This window comes from Epithele typhae (genome assembly GCF_022376455.1).
Source record: "Epithele typhae strain CBS 203.58 chromosome Unknown BXZ73scaffold_19, whole genome shotgun sequence".
In the NCBI taxonomy this organism is placed as follows: domain Eukaryota; kingdom Fungi; phylum Basidiomycota; class Agaricomycetes; order Polyporales; family Epitheliaceae; genus Epithele; species Epithele typhae.
In genome coordinates, this window is record NW_025954210.1 from 125,646 (window position 1) to 148,693 (window position 23,048).

General features: G+C 61.4%; 8 protein-coding genes across 8 annotated transcripts; 5 read left to right on the forward strand and 3 right to left on the reverse strand.

Annotated features, from left to right (window-relative positions):
• Positions 1 to 252: 252 nt before the first annotated feature.
• BXZ73DRAFT_45867 (glycoside hydrolase family 92 protein) lies at positions 253 to 3,561 on the forward strand (the record flags this gene model as incomplete). Its single annotated transcript, XM_048019590.1, has 17 exons — positions 253 to 433; positions 485 to 543; positions 596 to 670; positions 722 to 842; positions 899 to 945; positions 1,005 to 1,057; positions 1,110 to 1,228; positions 1,286 to 1,735; positions 1,785 to 1,846; positions 1,895 to 2,051; positions 2,103 to 2,144; positions 2,194 to 2,540; positions 2,594 to 2,722; positions 2,780 to 2,788; positions 2,842 to 2,928; positions 2,979 to 3,126; positions 3,176 to 3,561. 17 exons carry the CDS (start codon positions 253 to 255, stop codon positions 3,559 to 3,561), a joined length of 2,472 nt encoding a protein of 823 aa, XP_047878585.1.
• Positions 3,562 to 4,857: 1,296 nt separating this feature from the next.
• Positions 4,858 to 5,530, reverse strand: BXZ73DRAFT_76959 (uncharacterized protein; the record flags this gene model as incomplete). Its single annotated transcript, XM_048022548.1, has 2 exons — positions 4,858 to 4,967; positions 5,029 to 5,530. 2 exons carry the CDS (start codon positions 5,528 to 5,530, stop codon positions 4,858 to 4,860), a joined length of 612 nt encoding a protein of 203 aa, XP_047878586.1.
• A 952-nt stretch (positions 5,531 to 6,482) lies between these two features.
• On the forward strand, positions 6,483 to 8,001 carry BXZ73DRAFT_100664 (uncharacterized protein; the record flags this gene model as incomplete). Its single annotated transcript, XM_048014641.1, has 12 exons — positions 6,483 to 6,532; positions 6,587 to 6,621; positions 6,672 to 6,844; positions 6,899 to 6,962; positions 7,018 to 7,112; positions 7,166 to 7,174; positions 7,236 to 7,251; positions 7,357 to 7,491; positions 7,541 to 7,556; positions 7,610 to 7,658; positions 7,710 to 7,759; positions 7,815 to 8,001. 12 exons carry the CDS (start codon positions 6,483 to 6,485, stop codon positions 7,999 to 8,001), a joined length of 879 nt encoding a protein of 292 aa, XP_047878587.1.
• A 486-nt stretch (positions 8,002 to 8,487) lies between these two features.
• On the forward strand, positions 8,488 to 10,094 carry BXZ73DRAFT_100665 (uncharacterized protein; the record flags this gene model as incomplete). Its single annotated transcript, XM_048014642.1, has 6 exons — positions 8,488 to 8,525; positions 8,580 to 8,672; positions 8,730 to 8,869; positions 8,930 to 9,064; positions 9,119 to 9,319; positions 9,379 to 10,094. The coding sequence occupies 6 exons, from the start codon at positions 8,488 to 8,490 to the stop codon at positions 10,092 to 10,094; spliced, it is 1,323 nt and encodes a 440-aa protein (XP_047878588.1).
• A 1,544-nt stretch (positions 10,095 to 11,638) lies between these two features.
• BXZ73DRAFT_89579 (ferritin-like domain-containing protein) lies at positions 11,639 to 12,680 on the reverse strand (the record flags this gene model as incomplete). The annotated part of the gene is made up of 4 exons (XM_048025338.1): positions 11,639 to 12,097; positions 12,160 to 12,280; positions 12,335 to 12,554; positions 12,602 to 12,680. 4 exons carry the CDS (start codon positions 12,678 to 12,680, stop codon positions 11,639 to 11,641), a joined length of 879 nt encoding a protein of 292 aa, XP_047878589.1.
• A 1,877-nt stretch (positions 12,681 to 14,557) lies between these two features.
• On the reverse strand, positions 14,558 to 15,848 carry BXZ73DRAFT_89580 (heme peroxidase; the record flags this gene model as incomplete). The annotated part of the gene is made up of 5 exons (XM_048025339.1): positions 14,558 to 14,849; positions 14,909 to 15,443; positions 15,497 to 15,551; positions 15,602 to 15,691; positions 15,741 to 15,848. 5 exons carry the CDS (start codon positions 15,846 to 15,848, stop codon positions 14,558 to 14,560), a joined length of 1,080 nt encoding a protein of 359 aa, XP_047878590.1.
• A 2,640-nt stretch (positions 15,849 to 18,488) lies between these two features.
• Positions 18,489 to 19,933, forward strand: BXZ73DRAFT_45863 (uncharacterized protein; the record flags this gene model as incomplete). Its single annotated transcript, XM_048019589.1, has 6 exons — positions 18,489 to 18,684; positions 18,767 to 18,846; positions 18,917 to 19,001; positions 19,054 to 19,101; positions 19,319 to 19,719; positions 19,775 to 19,933. The coding sequence occupies 6 exons, from the start codon at positions 18,489 to 18,491 to the stop codon at positions 19,931 to 19,933; spliced, it is 969 nt and encodes a 322-aa protein (XP_047878591.1).
• Positions 19,934 to 20,705: 772 nt separating this feature from the next.
• Positions 20,706 to 22,970, forward strand: BXZ73DRAFT_45778 (uncharacterized protein; the record flags this gene model as incomplete). The annotated part of the gene is made up of 2 exons (XM_048019568.1): positions 20,706 to 20,798; positions 20,856 to 22,970. The coding sequence occupies 2 exons, from the start codon at positions 20,706 to 20,708 to the stop codon at positions 22,968 to 22,970; spliced, it is 2,208 nt and encodes a 735-aa protein (XP_047878592.1).
• Positions 22,971 to 23,048: the final 78 nt, after the last annotated feature.

Genomic DNA, 23,048 nt, shown 5'->3' on the forward strand with positions numbered 1-23,048 from the left:
CCGGAGCCCCACCCATGTGGCGAGAGCGAGAGGGTCCCGTTCCAGGTGCCCTGCGGGTTCCTTCATGGGTGATGGCTCGGCGCACGTCGCCCTTTTTTGTTGCCGTGGACTGAGAGCCTTCCCTGCAACGCCTCTAGGTCGCCTCTCGGCTTGCCCGCGGACCACATGTTCTCGCATACACCGTGACAACTTGTACACATATAAGGCCGCAGGCGGGGTGCGTCGCGTCAATCGTGCATCCCAGGCGGCGACATGGTGCTCTACCTGCTCGTGGCCCTTCTGGGCTCCGTCGCGCTCTCTTCCTCCAGCTCTCTATCTTTCGGCGGCGATGCTGCGTCGCGAATTGGGAAGAGGGTGGACACGCCTATTCCTGACCCTGCGAGCCGCGTCAACCTTTTCATAGGGACGACGAGCTCGGGGCACGCTTTCCCTGGTGCGTTCAATCGACAGGTGTCCGTCACCTGTGGTCTAACTTGTTTCGCAGGTGTGACTCTGCCGCATGGGATGGTCAAAGTAGGCATGGACACCGACTCCCCAGACAACGTATGGCTCGCCCGACAATGTGCACGGTGACGAAGCTGACTGCACATCTCAGCTCGCAGGATACGACTCCAACCCCGGCTTCAACGCGGTCGGCTTCTCTCAACTCCACGACGATGGAACAGGCGGGGTATGCGTCCATCCGTCTCCAGGCTGGCTGCAAGCTGATCGGGTTCTTCAGTCCGTCCCGCTATCCTTGTTCAAGATATGGCCCTTCGCGTCCTGCGGCGACAGCAACACTTTCACGTCCTGCCCCACGGATCTCAACTCGCGCAAGGTCCTCCGCAAGACACTTTCCGACGGTTCGCTTTCACTCGTGCTCGGCACGCGCCATGCTAATCCCACGTGACGCTCACAGGTTCTCCCGACGACACCGCCGAGCCGGGATACTTCGCTTCCAACCTGGTACGAGTCGCACCCGTCGTGACGTCATCCTCGAGCCCGCTGACAACACGGCCGCACAGTCGACAAACATCCGGGTCGAGCTGACTGCAACGCGCCGGACCGCGCTACACCGGTGAATGCATGCGCATACACACACCGGACCGCGCTCAATGGGCCCCGCGCAGATACACTTTCCCCTCGAACGCGACGATCCCGCGTCTCGTCGTCGATGCCACCAACGACGGCCAGCAAAGCAGCTCCCACCCCATCGTACACATCGACTCCAGCACGGGTCGCGTGACAGGTCCGGCCATCTCTCCGCAGACCTTAGCTCGAACACTGACTCCGTACATGCATATAGTCGGCGCCACCTTCGCTGCTAGCTTTGGTCCAGGGACGTACCGCGCCTACGCCTGCATGGATTTCAAGGGTGACGGTTTCACGCTCGGCGCGCCCTCCGAATTCGGCACTTACCTCGGCAACTCGCCCATCCTCGGCCTCAACGATGGCCTTCAGGAGTACACCGGGTACCGCTCCGAGCTCGGCGCCCTCCTCGGCTTCGCGCAGAATGGGGACGGGACGACGACCATCTTCGTCCGCGCGGGCGTGTCCTTCATCTCGACGGACCAGGCGTGCGCGAACGCGGAGGCGGAGATCCCGGACTTTGACTTTGACGGGACGAGGACTGCGACGCGCGCGGCGTGGAACGACCTGCTGGGCCGGATCCAAGTTGGGACGGACAACGTGGACGACGACACTATCGAGCTCTTCTACAGCTCGCTCTATCGGACGCACATCTCCCCCGCCGACTGTGAGCGCTCACTTCCAGCCATTGATGTGACGCTGAACGTTTCTCCTAGACACCGGCGAGAACCCGCTGTGGTACTCGGACGAGCCTTACTACGACTCGTTCTACTGCAACGTACGCATTCTGTCTGCGGGCGCTAGACGGAGCTGATTTCTCGACCAGTGGGACACTTTCCGCACCCTCTTCCCGCTCATGTCGCTGCACGATCCGGAGAACTTCGCACGCATCGTGCGCGGTATGATCAACATCCAGCAACACGAGGGCTGGCTCCCGGAATGTCGCGGGGCCACTGCCCAGCACTGGATCCAGGGCGGCAGCAGTACGTCGTGCTCGCAACTTCGCCTTTGACGCGCTCACCCACGCCGCGCAGATGGCGATCCCATCCTCGGAGAGTTCTTCGTAAAGTACGCGTGTCCACGTCCCGATCTCTCCCTCCTCTGACCCCGCGCCCAGGTTCGCAGACCAAGCCGCGGCGCTCAACGTCTCCGCCGACGCGCTCTACGCGGCGCTGCTCGCCGACGCCGAGGACCAGCCGCCCGACTGGAACCTGCAAGGCCGGCAGGCGAACGTCTGGAAGTCGACGGGCTACATCCCGGCTGACCTGCTCGAGGCCGGGGGCGCGAACACGAAGCAGGTCTCGCGCGCGCTCGAGTACGCGTTCGGCGACTTTGCCGTCGCCCAGGTCGCGAAGCTGCTGAACAAGACGGACGACGCGACCAAGTACGCGGGGCGCGCGGCGAACTTCGTCAACCACTGGAACCCGAACACGACCGTGCCGGACCAAGAGCAGATCGTCGGGATGATGCAGGTGCGGGTCCGGTCGAGAACGGTGGGCACCACAGAGAGCTGATTGTGCTCCAGCCGCGGTTCCAGAATGGCAGCTTTGGGTTCACGGACCCGCGCCATTGCAGCGTGAACGACCCGACGGGTGCGAACTGCTTTTTGTTCAACACCAACTTCGACGGTTTCTACGAATCTTCTCCTGTTGTGGTCAGTATGCTCTTTGATTGAGCGTGGGTCTGGAGTCTGATCTACTCCACCCCACAGTACTCCCAGGTATATCAATGCGTTCTATCAACCACGCCGTGACGTCTCACCAACTTTGGTAGTTCGCTCCGCAGGACACCGCGAAGCTAGTCGATCTGCAAGGCGGTCCGGAAGCATTCATCTCCCGACTTGACTTCATCTTTGACCAGGTGTGCTGTAGTTTCGCTGCATGACCGCGCGTGTTCATCGCTTGCTTCAGAACTACTTCGACGCGACGGACGAGCCCTCGCAACAGATTCCATTCATGTACCACTATGCGAACGCGCCGGGACACAGCACGAATCGCTCCCGGCAAATCCTCTTCGAGCACTTCAGCACGGCGACGAACGGTCTCCCCGGGAACGATGGTACCGTCTCCCCGCTCGTTTCACCTCCCCCGCGCTGACCTGCCCGCAGACTCGGGCGCGATGGCGAGCTACGCCGCGTTCTACCTAGCGGGACTCTACCCCGTCCCCGCGACGCGCCAGTACCTGCTCTCGTCCCCCTTCTTCCCCTCGATCTCCTTCTTCAACCCGGCCTTCAACTCCACGACCACGATCGCCGTCGCGAACTTCGCGGGGAACCCCGCGAACGGCGCCGCGGGCACGATCTTCGTCCAGAACGTGACGATCGACGGCGCGCCGGCGCCGAGCAACTGCTTCCTCGACTGGGACGTTTTCGTGCGCGGGGCGACGGTCGAGCTCACGCTCACGGACGACATGGAGGTGACGTGCGGGGGCGCGAGCGGGAACGGGACGGACGCGCTCCCGCCGTCGTTGTCCACGGGCGGGTTCGGGTTCTGATGACCGACTGTCGTTCGCTGCGTCGATACTTACGAGTCTCTGACGCCCCGCACCCGCCGCTTCTTATCGCTGCTCTACGCACGCTACTTCCTCTGGATCCTCGCTCGCTCGCTCTCATTGAAGATAGTCGCGATCGTTCGTTTGTGAACTCGGTCATGTATTATACGCTCCACACCCACGACCCCAGTGACGCATCCTCCATCTCTGCTCGCATCTCTCGAGGCCAGACGACCCCTTGAGCGTAGTCCGACCCAAGCAACTGCTGTCGCGTGGGAACGAGACACCCTCAGATTCATCAAAGCCGCGCCACGAATCAAGCACGCACCGCCAGGCGCAGCCACGCACGGGCGGGCGAACCCGCGCGACACTCGCGAGTCGCGCCTGCGACGGGGTCATCGCCGCGTAAGCGCCCAGCTGCGGGCACCAATCGAGCGAGAGGTGCCTTAAAACCGACCCTAGCTTCGCGGTGGCGGAGCGCTGGGGACGGCTGGGAGCGCGGGTAGGGTGCGTGGGACGATGATGACGATGGGCAGTGCGCGGAGAGTCGGTCTGGGGAGGCGGGAAGGCCGTGGAGGGAAAGGACGTGTACCAGATGGAAGGGGACTGGAACGGAAGGGACTCAGCTTGGCCGGCGCACTGCATAATCTACGTGAGACACTCACTGCGCGTGCCTTCTTCGTGGCGGGCAGGGCTAAGCAGCTTGTGGTCTGAGCACGGTGCGGGTCGGAGGACACGGAAACGACGGCGGCGAGCGCGAGCATCGAAACAGCAGTTCTCACTTGTTCATTGCGGACTTGGGATATATCAGGGTTCCTAGCAACGAGCATACAGTCAGGGGTTGCTTCTATCGTTTCCAAAACGCGACGTACGTATACAATGCGAGGGCGTTGGGTTCTAACTCGAGGGATGCATCTGGATCGAATTTGGAAATCGGTTCGTCTAACGGCACACGGGGGGATCGAGTAGGCGGCAGCAGATATAGATTAGATAAGCGAGGGGGCAAGATTAGATCGGATCGGACGCACTCGAAATGATATTGAATATGTGATGGGAGCAAAACCGAGCCTGAGACGCGTCTGAGTCAACGGATCAGGGCAGCGCGGCAGCGAGGGGGAGGGAGCATGCGAGGCGTATCGTAGGGCAGACCTTGGCAAGACAGGGTGATGGAAAGTCCGGCGAGATAGGGCGAGGATGAGAGATGGCACTGGACGCGTGGTCTGAGACCTGCGCGCGGTGCATGCGCACCGCCGAACGTCGGGGAACGGAGCGGGCGCGGGACAGGTTGTGCTCCAACGGTCACAGCCGCACGAACTTGCCGCCCAGCGCTGCGGTCCGCTCTGCATCCCCCATTGACGCGCGAGATGATGGCACCGCGAGCGGTTGCAGGCTGAAGTCGGAAGGAACGTCTGGGGGGAGAGGTCGCATGAGCGCAAAAAGAGACGCATGCAATCGCGGTAGCACGCTTACCGTTTCCACCACGAGCTCTTTTCTGCCGCCTGACGACGATCAGGGTCAAAGCCACGGCGAGCACGAACGAACCGACCGCGACGCCGATGGCGAGCCCAGCGGTGGCTCCTGGGCTCATGCCTTGTGGCGAAGAGGAGGCGTTCCCCGCCGCCGCCAGGTTGTTTGGCGTGCGAGGGAGGCCGGTGGGGGGCAGGAGACAGCCAATGCCGACGGGCGGAGGGAAAGACTTAACGGTTATCCATGTGGACGAATGAGAAGACGCCTGGTCCTCCACATCCACCTTGAGAACGGTGTCGTCTCCATTCGTGAAATACGCGTTGACGAGCCACAGAACGCTGTGGTCCGTGACGTTCGACTTCTGGACTACCTTGAAGTTGTCCGCGGATATTGTGACGTTGAAGGGAGGGGTTCCGTCGGTCCAGGTGATGTTGAGCGGAGCACATGGTGTCGTAATGATGTTCTGGACAAGGTGGGCGAGAGGGCGGTTGCGTGGTGAAGACATGGGGAAGAGGATGACGGCTGAAGGAGCGTCAAGGTCGGATAACGATGGGGTGAGTTCTGTCGCACATACCTTAGATCTCCATGTGGATCGCGAAGCTGGGCAGGCGAAAGAGCTCGCAAGCGTGCGGACTGCCGCAGTCGGGAGGAGGGTAGGGGGGTGCAGGAGAAGGTGCCTTATACCACGATGCATGTGTGTCTGGGCATCTGAGTTCGGAATTCAGCCTCACTGCGGAGCAGAAGCCAAGGGTCTAGTGCGACGCTGGGAAAACGGCGGCGTAAGAACGACCATTTGATCTAAAGTTGGGTTCATTAGTCACACCCGAGGGCGAAGGGAAATGCATGCGACTTGCAGGAGAGTTGTGGAGCCCGAGGTATCGCCTTGGCATGGCGGTGCATCGTCACAGTGCAGTGAAACGGTGGCGGCGTCTGTGAGCCCACGTTCGGCGCTTTATCCGGTAGGCCATTGGCCCGATCCCGGGACGACCGGCGTTTATGAGCCTCCTTCGCTACCATCTTCACGCCTCGCGGAGGCAGGCTTTTTCGTGGCGGCAAGCTCACCTCACATCACAGCCAGCAACTTTGTGGCTCAAACCGCGATGCGCCCACCTTCGGCGCACGATAATCACGACCAAAAGATATCACAACGTTGAGCTGACTGCTCAGAGCCAGCACATCACACGATCAGTTTCGCGACTCCTAGCTATCTCGCCCACCGACTGCGTCTTTCAGCAGTAGGGCTCTTCCGAGAGACGCTCCGTTGAGACGAGATGAGATGCCGCACAGAACCATATACCATATGGCAAGTGATCTTCGACCTTCTCTTCGCTCTTCAATACGGCTCATCTCGCCATATCGTTTCCAAACACTGCACTCCAGCAGCGGCAGCAAACAGCGCACAGAGACATATATGAGAGGGGTTGTTCCCCCACTCTTCACCACAGCAACTCCTAGTTATGTCCTCAGGCGAAGACTACTCCGCACTTGTGGCGGATGCCTCCGGCATGTGAGTTCGTTGTCTAGTCTTCAGCCCGCAAAGACGCTCATATCATCTACGCAGCTTGATCGAAAACTACTGCACCTTAAGCACAAGCGGTGAGCACTTCCAATCTTTTAGTGCTGGCGTCTGCTTGACCGTGCTTTAGTGTTGATACTCTATGAGCATTTCGTTACACTGGGAGACGAGGTGCAGCTGTTCTGGAGTCATAACTCCGCCAGCGCCGTGGTGCTGTTTTTGGCCAATCGGTATTTCGCTCTCGGTTATTACACGTACCTCCTGGTCCTTGAGTTCTGTCCCCTCTCAATATACAATGGTTCGGTGGGTTTGTTCTGAATCTTCCAGTCGTCCATCTCCTTACCGCCGAAACCACAGGAATTTGGAAATCTGTCGCGCGCTCAGTCGATCCTCGCGGTCGTACCCTACGTCATACGGTCCAGTATGTCTATCCCGCTGAGTTTCCATGTCATCTCTAACTTCGTTCTGTGCCGTAGCATTTTCCGGTATGCGAACATTTGCGGTATCACGAAGTAGACCCCTCGCAGCAGTGGTATTCTCGCCTTCTATGGCCCCTTTCTGCACCAATATTGTCAGTCGCACGATATATTTGACGCTTCTTGCATCCTCTGATTTTCGCTCCAGTACGACGTAGTTCGTACGCACATTTCCGACGTCCAGCCTGATGGTTGGCTCATATCTTCGGATATCCCAGACGGAGTTTTCACATGGTATGTTGCCCAGCATTATGCACGTCTCCTCATAACTGAACGTGCTTCAGGTGTCCGTCCCATTTCCATCTCCATATGCGTAGGTGCTTATATCGCAGATACTAGTGCTCGTGTTCTCAAGAGCACCGGTAATGGTCGCCGACCTCATCGTCATCGTGATAACATGGTACAAACTTGGATCGTATCACGAAACCTCGGTGATCAGGAGAACCTCTTTCACGGATGTCCTTTTACGAGATGGTCAGTGCTTCTAGCAAACTTAAAATGTATGTACTCATATACTCCCCAGGAACCATATATTTCGTGTGCGTTTCCTGGTGCATTGCGTCTGCCACATATTCAATCCATTCTGCATCAGCGTGCTGTTCGCCTTGAATGCCGTCCATCTAGCGCTTACCCTTCGCTCTGTAAGTGCGCGCAAAAATCATGTATTCCATACGATCTCATTTCCTTTTCAGATCGGTACCTTCTCGGAATCACCTAGCGTGATCACGAGCTTCACAGACCCGTACGCCCATGCCTCCTATCACGTTGTTCCCGCTGAGGACTCATCGGAAACCCAGGCTCACAGCCGTCCTCGTTTCTCGATTCATGCTTCACATTCGGTCTGTACAGCGCCAGGCCGCGGGAGTCGCCTCCGGCGACGACGACACGATCAACCCCGTCCCCGACTCCGGCTCTTTCGGCGTCGACATTGATCGCCAGCTCGCCGCGCTCGATCCCGAAAACGTGGAAGAGGCGGCGGCATGATCGGCCCGTGTTCGGCATTACACATGAATTACCCGCAGATTATTAAGCGGGGGCATGACCTCTAGTGGAGCGCGAGATCGGCGGTCTCACGTGGGCCGCGGAGGGGCGGCAAGTACTTGCTGCTGTCAACTCGATCACATTCACCTCTCGGATTTTATACATGATGTGAGAGTTCGTCTACGCTAGTCAGCTCCGCTGGTCGTTGGTGCGCCTCGGAAGGCGGTTGCAGGCCCGTTCTGCGCGGATCTGTCCCGATTCGGGGTCCTCTGGAGTCTGGCCTCGATCAACGGTGGGCCCCTTTCGTCTCTCCTCCTATGTTGTTGTTTGTTCTGCCTTAGCACATCTTATAGCGAGCCATGAAGTAATTCCCCAGCGTCGATCCTATCCCTGGACCCTCTCCTTCCCCTGCTATGGGATCTTAGTTGGTCTTCCTCTTCACTACCTGCACACCCTTCATTTCAGCGCCCATTGCGCACCCGCAGAGCAATGCCCTCAGACCCGGCCTCCAATGCTGGCCCCCACGAGTGAGCAAATCGCCTTTTGGTGACTCATATTCGTCCACCGACTCGTCGTCTCAGCTTTGACCCGTTCTTCTTCGCCGCGTTCTTTGACATGTTCCTCTTCGGAGTTGTGATCACAAAGGCGTATTCCTACTTCATGTGCTCATCTAGGTATCTACCTTTCCACTTGGGGTCACCTCACGGGTCCGAGCTGACATCAGTGTATAGAGATAGGAAACTGATGAAGGCTGCAGTGCTTTTCGCTATTGTGGCCGAAACTCTGAAGACGATCTTCGACATCGTCTCCGTGTATGTACCCCTGATAGAACGTTTTGGGGACCACAGCGCCCTTCTGTGGACCGAATTCCGTGGGTGCTAGCTCCTTCCACTACATCCGTGCGTCACAGAAGCCCTGTCTCTCTCCTCAGCGTTTCACGCCGGCCCTGCCCTGACTGCGCTCGTCACGAGTGTGGTGCAATCGTTCTTCGTATGGCGCATCACGGTCCTCACGAGGAACAGATGGATAGTGGGCATCATCTCCGTGTTCGCGGTCACGCAGCTCCGTACGTCTCACTCCCCATTCTCGCACCGTCCCGCACTCACTGCCCCGCACCTAGTCGGGGGCATCGGCTGCTCCATCGCAATTTCCATGGTATCCTTCGTCCTCGAATTCGACAAATTGCACTCGATCGGCATCATCTGGCTCATGGCCGCCGTCGTCGGCGACGTCATGATCACCAGCACCCTCGTCTACCACCTCCGCCGGCGCAAGACGGGGATGCAGTACACCGACTCGCTCATAAACCGCCTCATCCGCCGTGCGTCCTCTCCCTCCCCTCCTCCGCGCCCCCCGCACCCACCTATCCTCTCGCCGCAGTGTCGATCGAGACCGGGCTGCTCACGTCCATCTGGGCCGCCGTTGACCTCATCGTCTACCTCACCGTCCGGTCCGCGCTCCACCTCGTCTTCAACTTCACGCTCTCCAAGCTCTACTCCCTCTCCCTCCTCCTCTCCCTCACCTCGCGCGACGGCTGGACGCGCTCCGCGCCCGCCACGCGCCCCCCTTCGCGCCGCGGCGCCGCGGCGGACACTGGCACTGGTGCCGCCGCCGCCGCCCTCACCCCGTCCGCCGCGCGCCTCTCGCGCCGCGCGAGCCAGATGCTCGGCCGCGTCACCGCGTTCTCCCCCACTGCGAGCCACCGGACGACGGCGGCAGACGTCGAGATCCGCGTCGTCGTCCGGTCCGAGGCGCACGAGGTCGTCGACGGCGAGGACCGCGAGGCGCCGGAGTGCGTGGGCGGCGACAAGCGCCGGAGCCGCGCGAGCCGGAACTTCGGGGGCGACTCGTTCGGGGAGCCGGAGCCGGAGCCGGAGCCGGAGCCGGAGCCGGAGGACGAGAGCCGGTTCGGGGCGGACGAGAAGGGGAAGCGGCGGGAGAGCGCGGGGGGCGAGGCCGTGTGCGACCACCGCGGGGCGGAGGTGGCGATGGGCGCGTCGCCGGCGGACAGCGAGCTCACCGCGGTCGACGGTGTGCTGGAGATCGCGCGAAGGAGGACGAGCTGTGAGCTCGCGCGAGGACGGGGGGCGCACTAAGTCGCTAATTCGTTCGATTGTACAGTATTTTTTCGATCTAGAAGGTCCCAGAGTCCGGCCGACTCCACGCAGCGACGCGACTCCTCAGTGACAACGTGAATTGCGCGGGTCACCGTAGGCAGATCGCGCCGATGCCAGAGACTTGGCTGCAATAAAACTCGCTGGGCTACTCGCAGTGTCTGTTTGCAGTACACACCACACGGGCGAAAATATGGCTGAATGTTATCTATGTCGTAACGCAGCTCGCGGATACTTTCTACCTCGGCTCTGAGTGTCGTACGGGATCAATAGTACCCCCCGTTTCCCTCCAAGCAGCTGCTGTCATCTTAGGGAGTGCTCAGAATAAGCGGCGAGAAAGCATCGCAAACAAGGCACCCACCGCTGTCGCCGATGACGAAGGTGCCCGACTGAACCGTTTCGCCTGTCGTATCGGTGAGAGAGAGACCGATATCTGTGCCTATAGGAGGGCAGTCTCAGCAAGCGAGGAGTCTCCAGTGTGGAAAGAAAACTTGCCGGCCGAAAGGTTTGTAGACCAGACGAACGAGTGCCCTCGGAGGTTCGGGTATTGCTGCAGAGCGGCGGCGCCCGTAATCCCTCCCGGGACGATTCTGAAGCGACGGAGTTGGATGAGAGAGGATGTAACGCGCCTAAAGTGTGTAGACACTCACTGCTGGTTTTATGGGAGGGGACCCGATAATGTCAGCGAGCGAATGGATGGATATTCGTGACAGAGAGTGTACCAAGAAGAAGGGAGCTGTAAACCGACAGAATCAGCTCAGAGGTCTCGACGCGTAGTACGAACCATACACCCAACTCACCCATACCGCCTTGCCATTCAATCAAGGTAGGCTCACATTGGACCGCGTTGGATCTATCAAAATGATACATGAGGTTAGGCAGAGATGTATGAGATTCAATTCTGGAGAACGTACGGAGTGTCAATGATGAAGTCGACGGACGAAGCCGCAGAAGCCGCTGTCACTGCGATAGCGACCACCGAGAGCGTGTAAAAGAAGGACTTCATGGGGGATGTGCTGTATGACTCTGGCTACCACTCCGCTTCCATGCTTATTTATGTTGCTGGGGAGCGCGGTCCGCGGGCGCGTCTGTGTGCAATAGCCACTCGAAGCATACGAGGTAGTACTCTCGCACTACTCACACCACTGTGCTGTGAAACGCATGTGCGATCTGTCAGTAGATGACAGTCCCCCCAAACGCAAACTATGCAGGTTGTCCAATCAGCACTGGTCGTTGGCACGGCCAGCGACCCCGCGGATGGAAACCAATGGACAGGTTCACGGATGGCGCCGTGGTGAGTTTGAGGGTCTGTTTAAAGACACGCAATAAAAAGACTTCGAATGCTTCCAGACAGGTCATGGGACCTGGAAAACACTAGCGGTCTCGTCTTTTGTTCCGACTCCGGAACGAAAGAAGCTTTAAAGCTTGACATATAGGCGTTAATTAAAGGCGATTGCGAGAGACCTAGAAGTCCTTTGCTTCCATCAGGAACGCGCAACATACTGCGACATACACGTATCCCGCACTCAAGCCTGGGACGAGAACGTGAACTGGAAAACCGCAAACCCGGAGAGCAGCGTCGCATCGCTCACAGCCCCGTCCTTCGACGACACCATCGCCGCGTACACCGTCCCCGCCAGCCCCTTCGGCACCGTCGTCGAGCCGTCGCTCCCCACCGCCGTGTACACGGGGTCCCCGACGCCGTCGAGCCACGCGACGAACTTAGTGCCCGAGCTCCCGCTCCCGCCGACCGTGAACTTGACGGACGCGCCGGGGGTAGGTGTGCCGGTCGAGACGGACAGCGCCGGGTGCGCCTGCACGGGGAGCGCCGGGTTGTCGGACGGGCAGGAGGTGATGAACTGCGCGGCGAGCGAGAACGCGCCGCTCGGGAGGAGCGGGGTCTCGAACGCGCCCTCCCACGGCTGGTTCTTGAGCACCGCGGCGGAGACCCAGCCGGAGTGGCGAGACTCGGCGGCGAGGATGGACTGCGAGGGGGTGTATATAGGCATGAGTGAGGTGCACGAGAGCGATACGGAAGGGAGCTCACCGCGGCGTCCGTCAGGGTGCCCTTATCCTGCAAGAATTGCGCGGCGCCGAGGTACGCCGAACCTCCGACGGTCTCGAGCACCATCGAGAGCGCCGCAAAGGAGCGCGGAGAGTCGAAGGGGCTGTCGGGAATGCGTCAGGCGCGTGAAAAATCACAAGGACAAATGGGCACTTACAACGAGTACTTGCACGGCTTGGTCGCGCTGTCCCCGAGCGCGGACTCCAGGAAGGCGACGTGGGCGGCCTCGTGCTTGGAGATCTGGTTGAACCGGCCGCGGACCCAGGGCTCGAAGCCGGCGTCGGCAAAGTCCTGCTCGGAGAACTTGGAGAGCGCCTCGGTATAGAACGCGTTCTCAAGGTGCTCGAGGGTAAGTGCGAACTGCAGCACTTGGGTGTCTACGGAATGTTGAGCGCGTGTACGCCGGGGGGAACGTGGTGCTCACCAGTGACTGCGGCGCGGGGAAGAGGGGTGGAGAGCGCGAAAGTAGCGAGAGTGAGAGCGACAGCAATCGACTTGAACATCGTGACTTTTGGCGGAGGGGAGGGGGAGTAGGTGGGGTTTTGGTGAAGTGCGGTTCGTTCCGAAGGGGAGCAGACCGATGCGCTCTGTGCCCCAGACCGCGGTGCTTTATACCCCCGCCGGTGGGGGCGGGATCGAACAGTACTCGCCTTCGAGTTCCAGAGTCCACATCGAGCCTGAACCTGCCCCGAAGAGCAAGGCCACGGGAGCATGGGCGCTCTCTCGGCCGAGACCCCCGTGCCCGCGCTCGCCCGAGACCCCCGCTCGTGACGTAGCTCGCTACCTTTGGGCCCGGTGTTCAAACGTTCACCGCCGCCCATCGACGATTGACAGCGGGCGTGGCTCTCTGCCCTGCGCTGGGTGGGCTCGGTGCCTCAGCGAGAGAAGGAGTTCACAAGATTTACAATGAAATTAGATACGTACAGATGGCAATGAGTTCATGGCCAGGCCTGCGTCGAGGTGATGTGGAATCGATACGCAGGGTGATGTTCATACACCTGGGATAAAAGGTATGGCTGGTGGAGATCGTCTCGCGGACTCTGCACGGCGAAGGCTCTGTGAAGCGGGCACCGATCAGCGGCCGGCCCTCGTCACTGGTTCACTGGGACAGGTCCACTTGCGGCGATGAGGTTGCCTCCATGAACTTCTGGGTCTGGTACAGAGAGGGCTGGGATGTTACCGCAATTGCGCTGCCGTTGCAGGCGGTATAACAGCAGCAACACGCTGAGCGACTATGGCCAGCTGTAGCGCGAACGGAGCGGCTATGTGCCCTGCACACACAAGATCAGTCGGGCCTCCTTATGGCCGCCGATGTCGCACTTACCCTCACATTGACGTACCCCTGCCAGCCGAGCTCGTCATCGGCGGCGCCAGGAGGAGACTGCGGCCACCGTACAAGGTCGTCCTCGGAGCACACTTGGGACTGTCGCGCCTATGGCGAGACCGCACGCGCGTCGTCAGCCCCGAGGTCGGGCGAGCGAACGACTTCTGATTGTCCGGGGACAGGACGAGACGGGCAATGCGAGATGCTGCTGGCATGCGACGTACTAAGGCCTGTCCTGGAGCCTACCCCGTCCGGCTCCCTGCGCGGCCGAGGTAAACCCGCAGCTTCCCAGTCCGCTCCTCCCGCGCGATGATGCGGCGCGCCGCCGCGCAGGGAGTGCGGTCGTACTTGCGTCGGGAAGCGCAGTCTTGTCACGCTGGTGGCGTTGAGGCCGGGAGAACCTCGTCTTGGGGGTGCGCTTTTGGGGAATCGGGAGCGGCGGTCGAGAAGGAGGGCGGATGGCTCGGTCGGGCACGGTACGGACGTAGAGGGTCTGAGGAAAAGCGTCGCGTTACTTACAAGTGGGCGCGATTCGCGGCTCGGACTCGGCGCTCGGGGCGAATCGCGGCCCGGGTCCCGGGGCGTGAACTACAGCAGCGCCGATTGAAAATGTGGTCGATAGGAATGGAGCGGAGCTCAAAGTTCCGGCCACTGAAAAGTTCAAACCGGGTGCCGAAAGCCGATCATGGGCCCGGGGTGTGCACGGAGGAGAAGAGGTGATACAGCAACAATAATATTCAATGCACATGCGAGTACACATTAGTGCTACGGGATACTCCGTGGTCTATACATGACTACTACACTGCAGAGTCTTCCAAGAAGCGCGAGCCATAAATACTCCGATAATAGCTGAGAGGAAGGAGGGAGTGAGCGTGCGGCCCGTTAAGGGCGTGAGGGAGCGGGTGCGTCGAGTACAAGATTAGCAAACCATATAGTAGGAAGGCAGAACGAGGGGGGCGCAGCGATTACAAGGAGAGGGAGGAGTGCGGATTACTTGTGCATTCAAAATACGGATCCGGCGGGGCCTCCCACGCGTGCAGGCAGCGAGGGGCGCGCTTAGGAGGGGGGGACGACCGGGATGCTGGTCTCGGGCCCGGGCAGGACGGAGAGCACGGGGAACGGCGTGCTCTTGCAGGACGCCTCGATGTCCTTCTGCGTCTTGCCCGCCGGGAGGTGCGCCTTCTGCGACGCCGCGGCCTTCGGGACGGGGATGACCTCGGAGCAGTCGACGAGCGAGGGGACGTTGTTGCCGAGCACGGTCATCTTCTTCATCGCGGCCTCGAAGCGGGCGACCATCAGCTTCTGGTTCGTGGCGAACGACTGCCACTCGCACGCGGTGCGCGGGTCGCTGCGGGCGTCGAGGCGTGAGCGTACGCTCGATAAGAAACGGAGGGGGGGGGAACGTACCGAGCGAGCTCGAAGTCCGAGTTGAGGCGGAGCTCTCCGGGGAGCGGCGAGAGGACCTCGCCCCTGGCGAGCGTGGTGACTCCGGGCGCCGCGGGCATGAGGACGCCCTTGAGGAGGGTCTCGACGAAGAACTGCGCGTCGAAGTCCGACGGGGTGGAGTCGAACGGGCTGCCGTGGATCGAGGGCTCGATGTGGTCCTGGGCGGCGACGGAGTGCGACGCGAGCAGGTCGACGACCTCGTTCGGGCTGAAGCCCGCGGCACCCATGCGGTTCAGGATCTTGTCGGTCGGGTCCTCGGGGAGCGGGATGAGGCCGTCGGGGGACGCGGAGGAGTGGTTCGAGCGGCCGGCGAGGAACTGCAGGCGGGGACCGCCGCCGCAGTTGGAGACACCGACGGCACCGGCGAACTGGATGAAGTCGCCGAAGGAGACGTTGTGCTTGAGGGCGAAGGGGCGCTGCTCGTTGGCGATCTCGTCGAGGCCGATGGAGGCGTTGAAGCCGGTCTCGATCTCGGTGAAGGCCATGATCGAGCCGTCTGCGGGAGCATGAGTCGCTGTCACTGCAGAGGCGTATGAGAGAGATGCGCACCGCAGCCACCGCCGTTCTTGCCGATGGGGAAGGCGATGCAGTCGTGGAAGGTCAACTGGGTCGAGGATGAGCGCGTGAAAACTAAGACTGAGCGGGGCGACCTACGCGGAGAGACTCGTGAGTCTCCTCACCGCACTCGCCGCCGTCGAAGAGGTTCTCCTGGATGTCGTCGAGGACGTCGAACCAGACGCAGCACTAGAGCAGGGGTCAGCACCTGGTCGACGCCACGGTTCGAATGTCGTACCTGTTCATTGGATGCGGAGCGGCCCTTGCTGCACGTCGCCCTCTTAGTAGGCGTCGCGGAAGCGAGTAGCGCAAGAGAGATGAGCGACACGATGGTCTTGGCGAACATGTTGAACGATTAGTGTCGAAGGTGAAGTTGGAAGGGGAGTGTTGTATATCTGGCGGGAAGTCGAAGTCCAGGAAGGAGAGGCTGGTCCTTGAAGGCGAAGAGGAAACAGCAGTGGGCTGAGGTCCCTCAGTCTCGATCCTTCTCCCTTTATACGCCTCTCGCGTAGCTCAGAGCCTGCGCACAAGACTTGGACGCCGTGCAGGCGTTCCCAGTGCGCGTCGCGCTCCACTGCGTGCGTCGTCCAATCGCACGTTCCTGCATTAGCCCCGCATCGCACCCCAACCAAGCGAGGTGGCGGCGCGGCGGTTCCCATCCCCGCCCACCAGCACGGAGGGGCACCGCGGGTCCAGGCGCAGGCAGGCGCAGGCGCAAACATAGGCAGGCGCCCTCCGCGGGCCCGAGCCGTCGCAACACGGGCGGTAGTCCCGACATCCAGCCGGGCGCGCCGGACTTGAGCGCGACGGCACGCAGCGACTGCGTGCGCCTGTGGTCACCGCATGAGTGCTCCACGGCCTGCAATGCCTCCGAAGTGTGCGACACGCACCACGGGTTCGACTGCTCGTGCAGTGCGGGTGCATGCCTACGTCGGCGTCCCAGGGTGCTGTTTCTGCTGTGGACAGTGGCGCCGTCGTTGGGTGTAGTTAGGACGCCGTGCGCTCGAGTCACCGGCGTGCGAGCCTGCGAGGTGAGCAAAGTGAAATGTCTATTTCCGTGGGTGTGTGAGGTGGACGTGTTCTGCGCATGAATGGGTGAAGACACAGAGCGGAGCGCCTGTCATGGAGGAGGGTTTCGCTGAAAAGTGCGGGAAAAGGCACCGACGGGGCGGGAAGTTCCCACTCTAGGCATGTGGGGCGGCGTGTGGGCCTCTATAAGCGCTAATGGCTGCAGGACTGCGTTTGTTTGTGAAGTAGACGTGAGAGTCCGCCGACTGTCCTCCGGGAAGTCGGATCGCCTGCATAGCGGTGTCAGAGAGGTCGAAAATAGCCTGAGTTGCTGAGTGTACGCACCGTGCATAGCGAGGTCGTAGTTGGTGCCGTAGAGAGCGGAGGCAGAGGAGAAACGGCGTTCTCATCGTTTCCGTGGTGAGAGCCAAGTGCAGAGTCGTTGACGACGTTGCCACGCGAGCAGTGCCCAGATCGGCAGCGCGCCTTCTAGTATTGGGCGCCAATCCGCCGGCCTTCGTCTGCAGCCGGTCTCGCAGCATTCAACGTCAACTGGGGCTATAAAGTAGAAAATACACATATACATGTGCGCTACATAATCTCGTCGCTAGTCAGATTGGGCGTGTACAGCACCAACCTCTTTAGCTACAGGACGATTCTACTTAGCAGGCAGCTCCGAGCAGCATCCCCCATCGGAGGCGTCCGTGATCGTCATAGACAACTATAACCACCGCGTGGAATATTTACCAGTGCCTAGAACACATCGAATGACGCCTGACATACCCTACCAACGACCACGTACTTACGATCATATCCTACCGTCCTCCCTGAGGTCGCCGTGAGAGAACAAGTGCCGCAGCGTCATGAAACGATCCAGAAGCCCGGTGTGGGCGCATCTGTGGGAGAAAAAGCTGCGCCAATCAAGCCTATACGGGTCTTGAAAGAACGTTCGGCATCGTGTTCCTCTGGAGTGGAGGCGACACCGCCGACATCCAATAGCATACCTTGCAGTGAGCTTTCCTTAGTGCCGAGTGCGTTTCTCGCGAGTTCAAGGACGGGACTCGGCGGAAGGATGCGACTCCGCAGAAGGAGAGATACACGCGCCGGGAGGAATGGCTGTCTGGTGGGCAGCCACCATCACGACAATCATGGATGTTCTCAGGGAGTGGCGCACTAGCTCAGCCTTGCGTTGGCATGCAGGATGCATCGGATGTACAGCTGGTGTGAATCAGCCGAAAAGCCGACTGGAAAAAGGGAGCAGAAGACGAACTCGAGGTATCCTGCATCCGAGCAACACAACCCGTCCGTTGGAGTATCTAGTATTTTAAGACGCGCTTATAAGGTTGATGCGTGGACAGCCATAAATGCAACATATAAGTCAAGGCAGCTGGAGAACCCGGTATGGGATAAGTAGTCAGGTCGTGTCCCGAGACGGCAGTGTGACGTCGGTCGGAACATGATTCTCCCAGCCTCGCGCGGCGTGAGCCGCGTTGGCCGAGTCGGATAATATCTAGAGCAAAATGATGGGAATAAAAGAAAAGAATGGAGGCAGGAGAATCTCATCTACTTATATGCTTCCAGCGTGTGGTGACTGGGCTTCCGAGTGTCGTGGGGCGAGGAAATGATGGGTCGCGGCTCGCACGCTGGAAGCAGGTGTGCTGACAGTACGGTATTTTAGACATAAGTGGCATTGGCTGTAACTGCGCACGAAGATAGGATAGCTTTGTGTGGAGGAGGACACGAAATCGGAGACGACAACCCGAGAGACTCAAGCGCCTAGAGCCGGTGGCGGGACATGCTGCCATATCGGGCCGGGGTATCTTGCTCTCGACGTCCAATCGATTTGGGACTTTGCCCTCCTCCGCCACGCCCCGCAACACATACCCGTGCGCCCCCGCCCGCTTCCGTGCGAGAGCTCGGCCACCACATCCCCCACCGCACACCTACCTCCACATCATCGAGTCCCATCTGCGCACCGATGTCTGCGGAGCACGCGCACCAGTCTCTTCCATTCGCCGACACGCTCGCCGCCATCAAGGCTGCTGTCCCTGGGAACCTTCTCAAGCCCCAGGTCGGCATCGTCTGCGGATCAGGGCTGCACACCCTCGCTGCGGACATACGGAACAAGGTCGAAGTTCCGTACTCTGCTCTCCCAGGCTTCGGATCGAGCACAGGTGCGCCGTGTCCCGTTCCCTCCGCTGTCGTACGTTGACCATCGCCTGGCCTTCGATTCGACTCCTCGCGTACCTTTTCCAGTCCCTGGCCACAAGAGCGCACTCGCTTTCGGCTTGATCGGCCCTGGCTCGGGAGTGCCTGTCGTGGTTATGCTCGGACGCGTCTGTACTCTCTCCCGCGTTCTTCACATCCCCACCCCCGAGCCTCGCGCTCACAGAGCTGGTCAGACAGTTCCACCCGTATGAAGGGCACAAGCTCTCCGCCGTGGTCTACCCCATCCGCGTCATGGCCAGGTTGGGCGTCCGCCGCCTGATCGGTGAGGAATGTTTCGCCCCCGACATGTTGCGCTGCTGATTGGCCGGGCGCAGTCACCAACGCTGCGGGCGGGCTCAACAAGGATTTGCCCGTTGGCACAAGTGAGTTCGCCTTCATTCAGCGGTGCGCCATGCTTCGCGTAGGCGGATGTTGCATACATGCGGCCCTGTTTCGCTCGACGCCTCACCACGGGGCTTTGCTCTGGCATTCCGCGCAAGCTTTCCGAACGTCTGCAGCCCTGCATGCCGGACGGGGCGCAAACTTCAGCGCCGTCGCTCGCGCCGTCGATCTCGCCACTGACGGTCATTCTCTACCTAGTCGTCGTTATCCGGGACCACATCGCGCTCCCGAACCTGACCGGCATGAACCCACTGCTCGGGCCCCAGGTGGGCCCCGAGTACCCGCGGTTCATCCCGCTCTCCAGCGCGCACTCGGTCGCGCTCCGCCGGGTCGCCTTTTTGGCCGCGCACAAGCTGCAGCTCCCGTCCGACGCGCTCGCGGAGGGCGTGTACGCGTGGGTGTCCGGCCCGACGTACGAGACGGCCGCGGAAGGACGGATGCTCAGGAACGCGGGCGCGGACGTAGTGGGCATGAGCACCGTGCCGGAGGTCGTCGTGGGCAAGGAGGAGGGGCTGCAGGTGCTTGTGCTCAGTCTGGTGACGAACGCGGTCGTCATCCCGGATGGATACCGAGATATCAAGGCGGAGGTCGAGGCAGAGGTACGCTCGCTCGTGCTCATTGTCGTCGCGCGAAAGGGTGAACGCAGCGCGACAGCTCGCGGGAAAGCCGGTGGCCCATGTAGACGAGGTGACGGTGTCACACGAAGAGGTGCTGGAGAAGGGGAAGGAGAAGGCGGAGGTGATGAAGAGCCTGGTCGAGATGATTGTCGAGCTGATCGCGGCGGGCGAGGCGAACGTCGCGAGCCGCGGCTAACATGCGCCTGCCGATTCGGGTTGTATTACATAAGCGCATATAATGAGGTCGCTGCCCTTGCGTTTCGTCCCCTCCCGACGCGACGACGACCCCCGAACGTCGACCTCCGTCCTGGACCTCTCGTCCACAGGTGCGTTCCCGTTGTGCCCAGCGCGGCCCTCGCCCCACGCTGACAGTCCCGTTTGCCCCGCCTTCCCCGTCGCCCTCCCCATCCCGCCTCGACCACCCGGATTTGGACGGCTGCAAACGTGCGCCTCGTCTGCCACGGGACTGTGTGGATGGTCTTCATCGAATAGGTGCGTTATGGCCGTTTTGACGACATCAGGCTCGTCTGATTGTTCTCTTCATCCTCTTTGTCCACCTTCCTCCGACCTCTTCTCTTTCTCGTTCCACCCACTGGCTATATGCGCCCCTCGCCTACTCCCTTCGTTCCCCCTCGCATCCATCCGCCCGCATAACGTCGTCGTCGCCACGCCTGGGTACCTCAAATCATTTTGATCGGTCACGGTCGGGCTCATTACATCACCTCTTCCTCGAACTCTGACCGTTCTCTCCATCCCCGCTTCTCTTCGACCACCTCCCCGTCACCCGTGGACAGAGCTTCCAGTAGGGTGTCGTCAGTTTTCCTTAGATTTTCTGGAGTCCCGGTTGATACCAAGTGCGTACTCTCCTTCCTCTTTTCCTGCGGCCATTGAGCACGCGAACAGAATATACCCTCGTCCGCCCACCCCCACCACGGTCCTACAATACCACTTCTCCCTAATATCGCGTCATGATCATCCGGTTAACGCCGGCATACCCCCACCCTAACATCCTCTACAACCTCAACCTCCCCGACCCCACAAACCCTCCACCCATCAGCCCCGTTTCCTCGGATGGAAGGCAGCCACCCCAGCGCTTCCAGATCCCTGCGATCCCGCAGTCATGGCACATGCAGAAGGACACAATCGAGATGCTCCAGGACGAAGGGTTCATGGTCGACCTCCCCCGCGACGTCCACGCGCTCGACAAGGCCGTCTGGCACACGGGGCTGCTGAGCGAAGTCGTCTTCGACGCAGTCGAGCTCCTCATCTCCTGCACCTTCGTGGACGGCCACACCGTGTCCTGGCCCCTCCCCTCGGAACGTGGTCCCGGGACGTGCCTCGCTGCACTTGACGCCGTCGTCGACACCGTAGCCAAGTCGGCGGACCTCAGCTGCCAGGAGAAGATGGCCCAGGTGAACGCGTCCGTCGCGAGCTCTGGGCGCGCGAGCGGTTCTGGGGTTCAGTCGGCCCCCGTGTCCCCGACGTCGACGTTGTCGAACAAGGCGCATAAGCGGCAGCGGTCCCTCCTCTCGTCCCTCTTCGCCGCCGTCAAGGGCGCGCTCTCCGAGTCCCCGAACCGCGCGGCCACGCTCCCGCCTATCAAGATTCCGTCCTCCTCGCACTCCCGCAGCCTCTCCCACTTCACGGCTTCCCCGCCGGCGTCTCCCACCGTGCTCAACAGCCCAGCCTGCGCCCAGAGCCCCGCTTTCCCTCTCGAGGTCCGCCCTCGTGCACCCATCGCGCCCCCCAGGCATGGTAGGGTCCGGGCGCCGTACGAGCTTCTTCGCACACAGGCGAGGTCTCAGCTGGTCGACATCATGCGCCGCTACGTCCTCCCGGTGTTCTCGACAACGGGCTCGCCATCATTCTTGGGCACCCAATGCTCACCTGGAGGCCTCGCGCAAATGTACGGATTCCCGCCGGGGTTGTACCCCGCGTGGGCGTGCCGGAGTGTGTTGCGGAAAACGGAGGAGCGCCTGCGGGAGATGCTCTCGGAGGCAAACGCGCACGGGGCTGAGCTCGCGCTCAACCACACGTCACGCGCGCTGCGCCAGACGTGCTCGACGTCGACCACGGTCTCGCGCTTCCCGGAAGACGACGACGACGACCTCGCGACGGTCAGCGCGACAAGCCTCAGCACGGAGACGGACGGTTCCTCGGTTCACACCCCGATCGACTCTCCCGCACGCTCGCCCTGGACGCCCGCGCTGGCGTCCCCACGCACGAGCGTCCCTTGCCTCGCCGCGCTTGACATGAAGGCGCCTTCGTCCTCGCAGGTGCCGCGGAGCCCCTCACCGCCCTCGCCGGAGTTCGACTTCGACATGAACACGTACCACACCCTCCGCACCCTCCGCGCGCACCTCCAGGCCGTGCTCCACAAGATGGCCTCCACCCCGCACCAGATCGCGACCGGGCCCGCGTACGACTCGAACCTGACGATCCTCGAGGTCAAGAGCCGCCGGCGCGCGTGGTCCGCGCGCGACTACGTGGGCGGCGCGCGCATGAACCTCGTCGGGCTCGCTACCGTCTTCCGCCCCTCGCCGCTCGCGCGCTGCGAGCCCGTGACCGCGGAGACGCTCGCGCGCTGGGAGGCGCTGCCATCGCCCCCTCTGATGGTCCGCAGTCCGACGACGGCACTGCGGCCATCACTCGCGGTCGCCCCCGAGGTCTTTGCGGAGTTTGGGGTGAGCGTGGGCGTCCGCGCAGTGACGAAGGACCTGGACGCGCAGCTGTTCCCCGTTAGCGAGGAAGAGGAGGGCGACAGCGACGAGGAGGACCGGCACGGGCTCGGGGCAGGCTACGGGTCCGGCCTGGACGAGTACGACGACGAGGAGTGGCGGCACGTCGAGGACTTCGACCTCGAGAGCGGCCTGAGCGTGCACGCGTTCCCGCGCCGCGCCGAGCCCGCGGCGCTTCCCGTCCCCTCATCGCCGACGGACGCCTTCGCGCCGCCGCCGTCTCCGCACCTGCACCACCCGATGGTCCGCTCCCGCACGCAGAGCATGCGCGTCGAGCGCCCGGGCGCGACGCCGCTGCAGCAGCCGCGGCCGACGCTCTCGCCGAACGCGCTGCTATGCCAGCCGCTCAAGCAGCTGCCGGTCCACGTTCCCGTCATGCTCGACGAGAGCGGCGGCGGCGTGAGTGGGGCGGAGTTCACGTTGGGCATGGACCTCCCGCCGCCGCCGCGGACGTGGGGCGGGCAGGACGGCGCGGTGTCGGTGTCGTGCCGGTGATTCAATGGATGGATCATGGGAGTCGCGCGCTGCCCGCGTCATCTCCGCCGTTGCGTAGGATCAGCAGCGAGCGGCGCG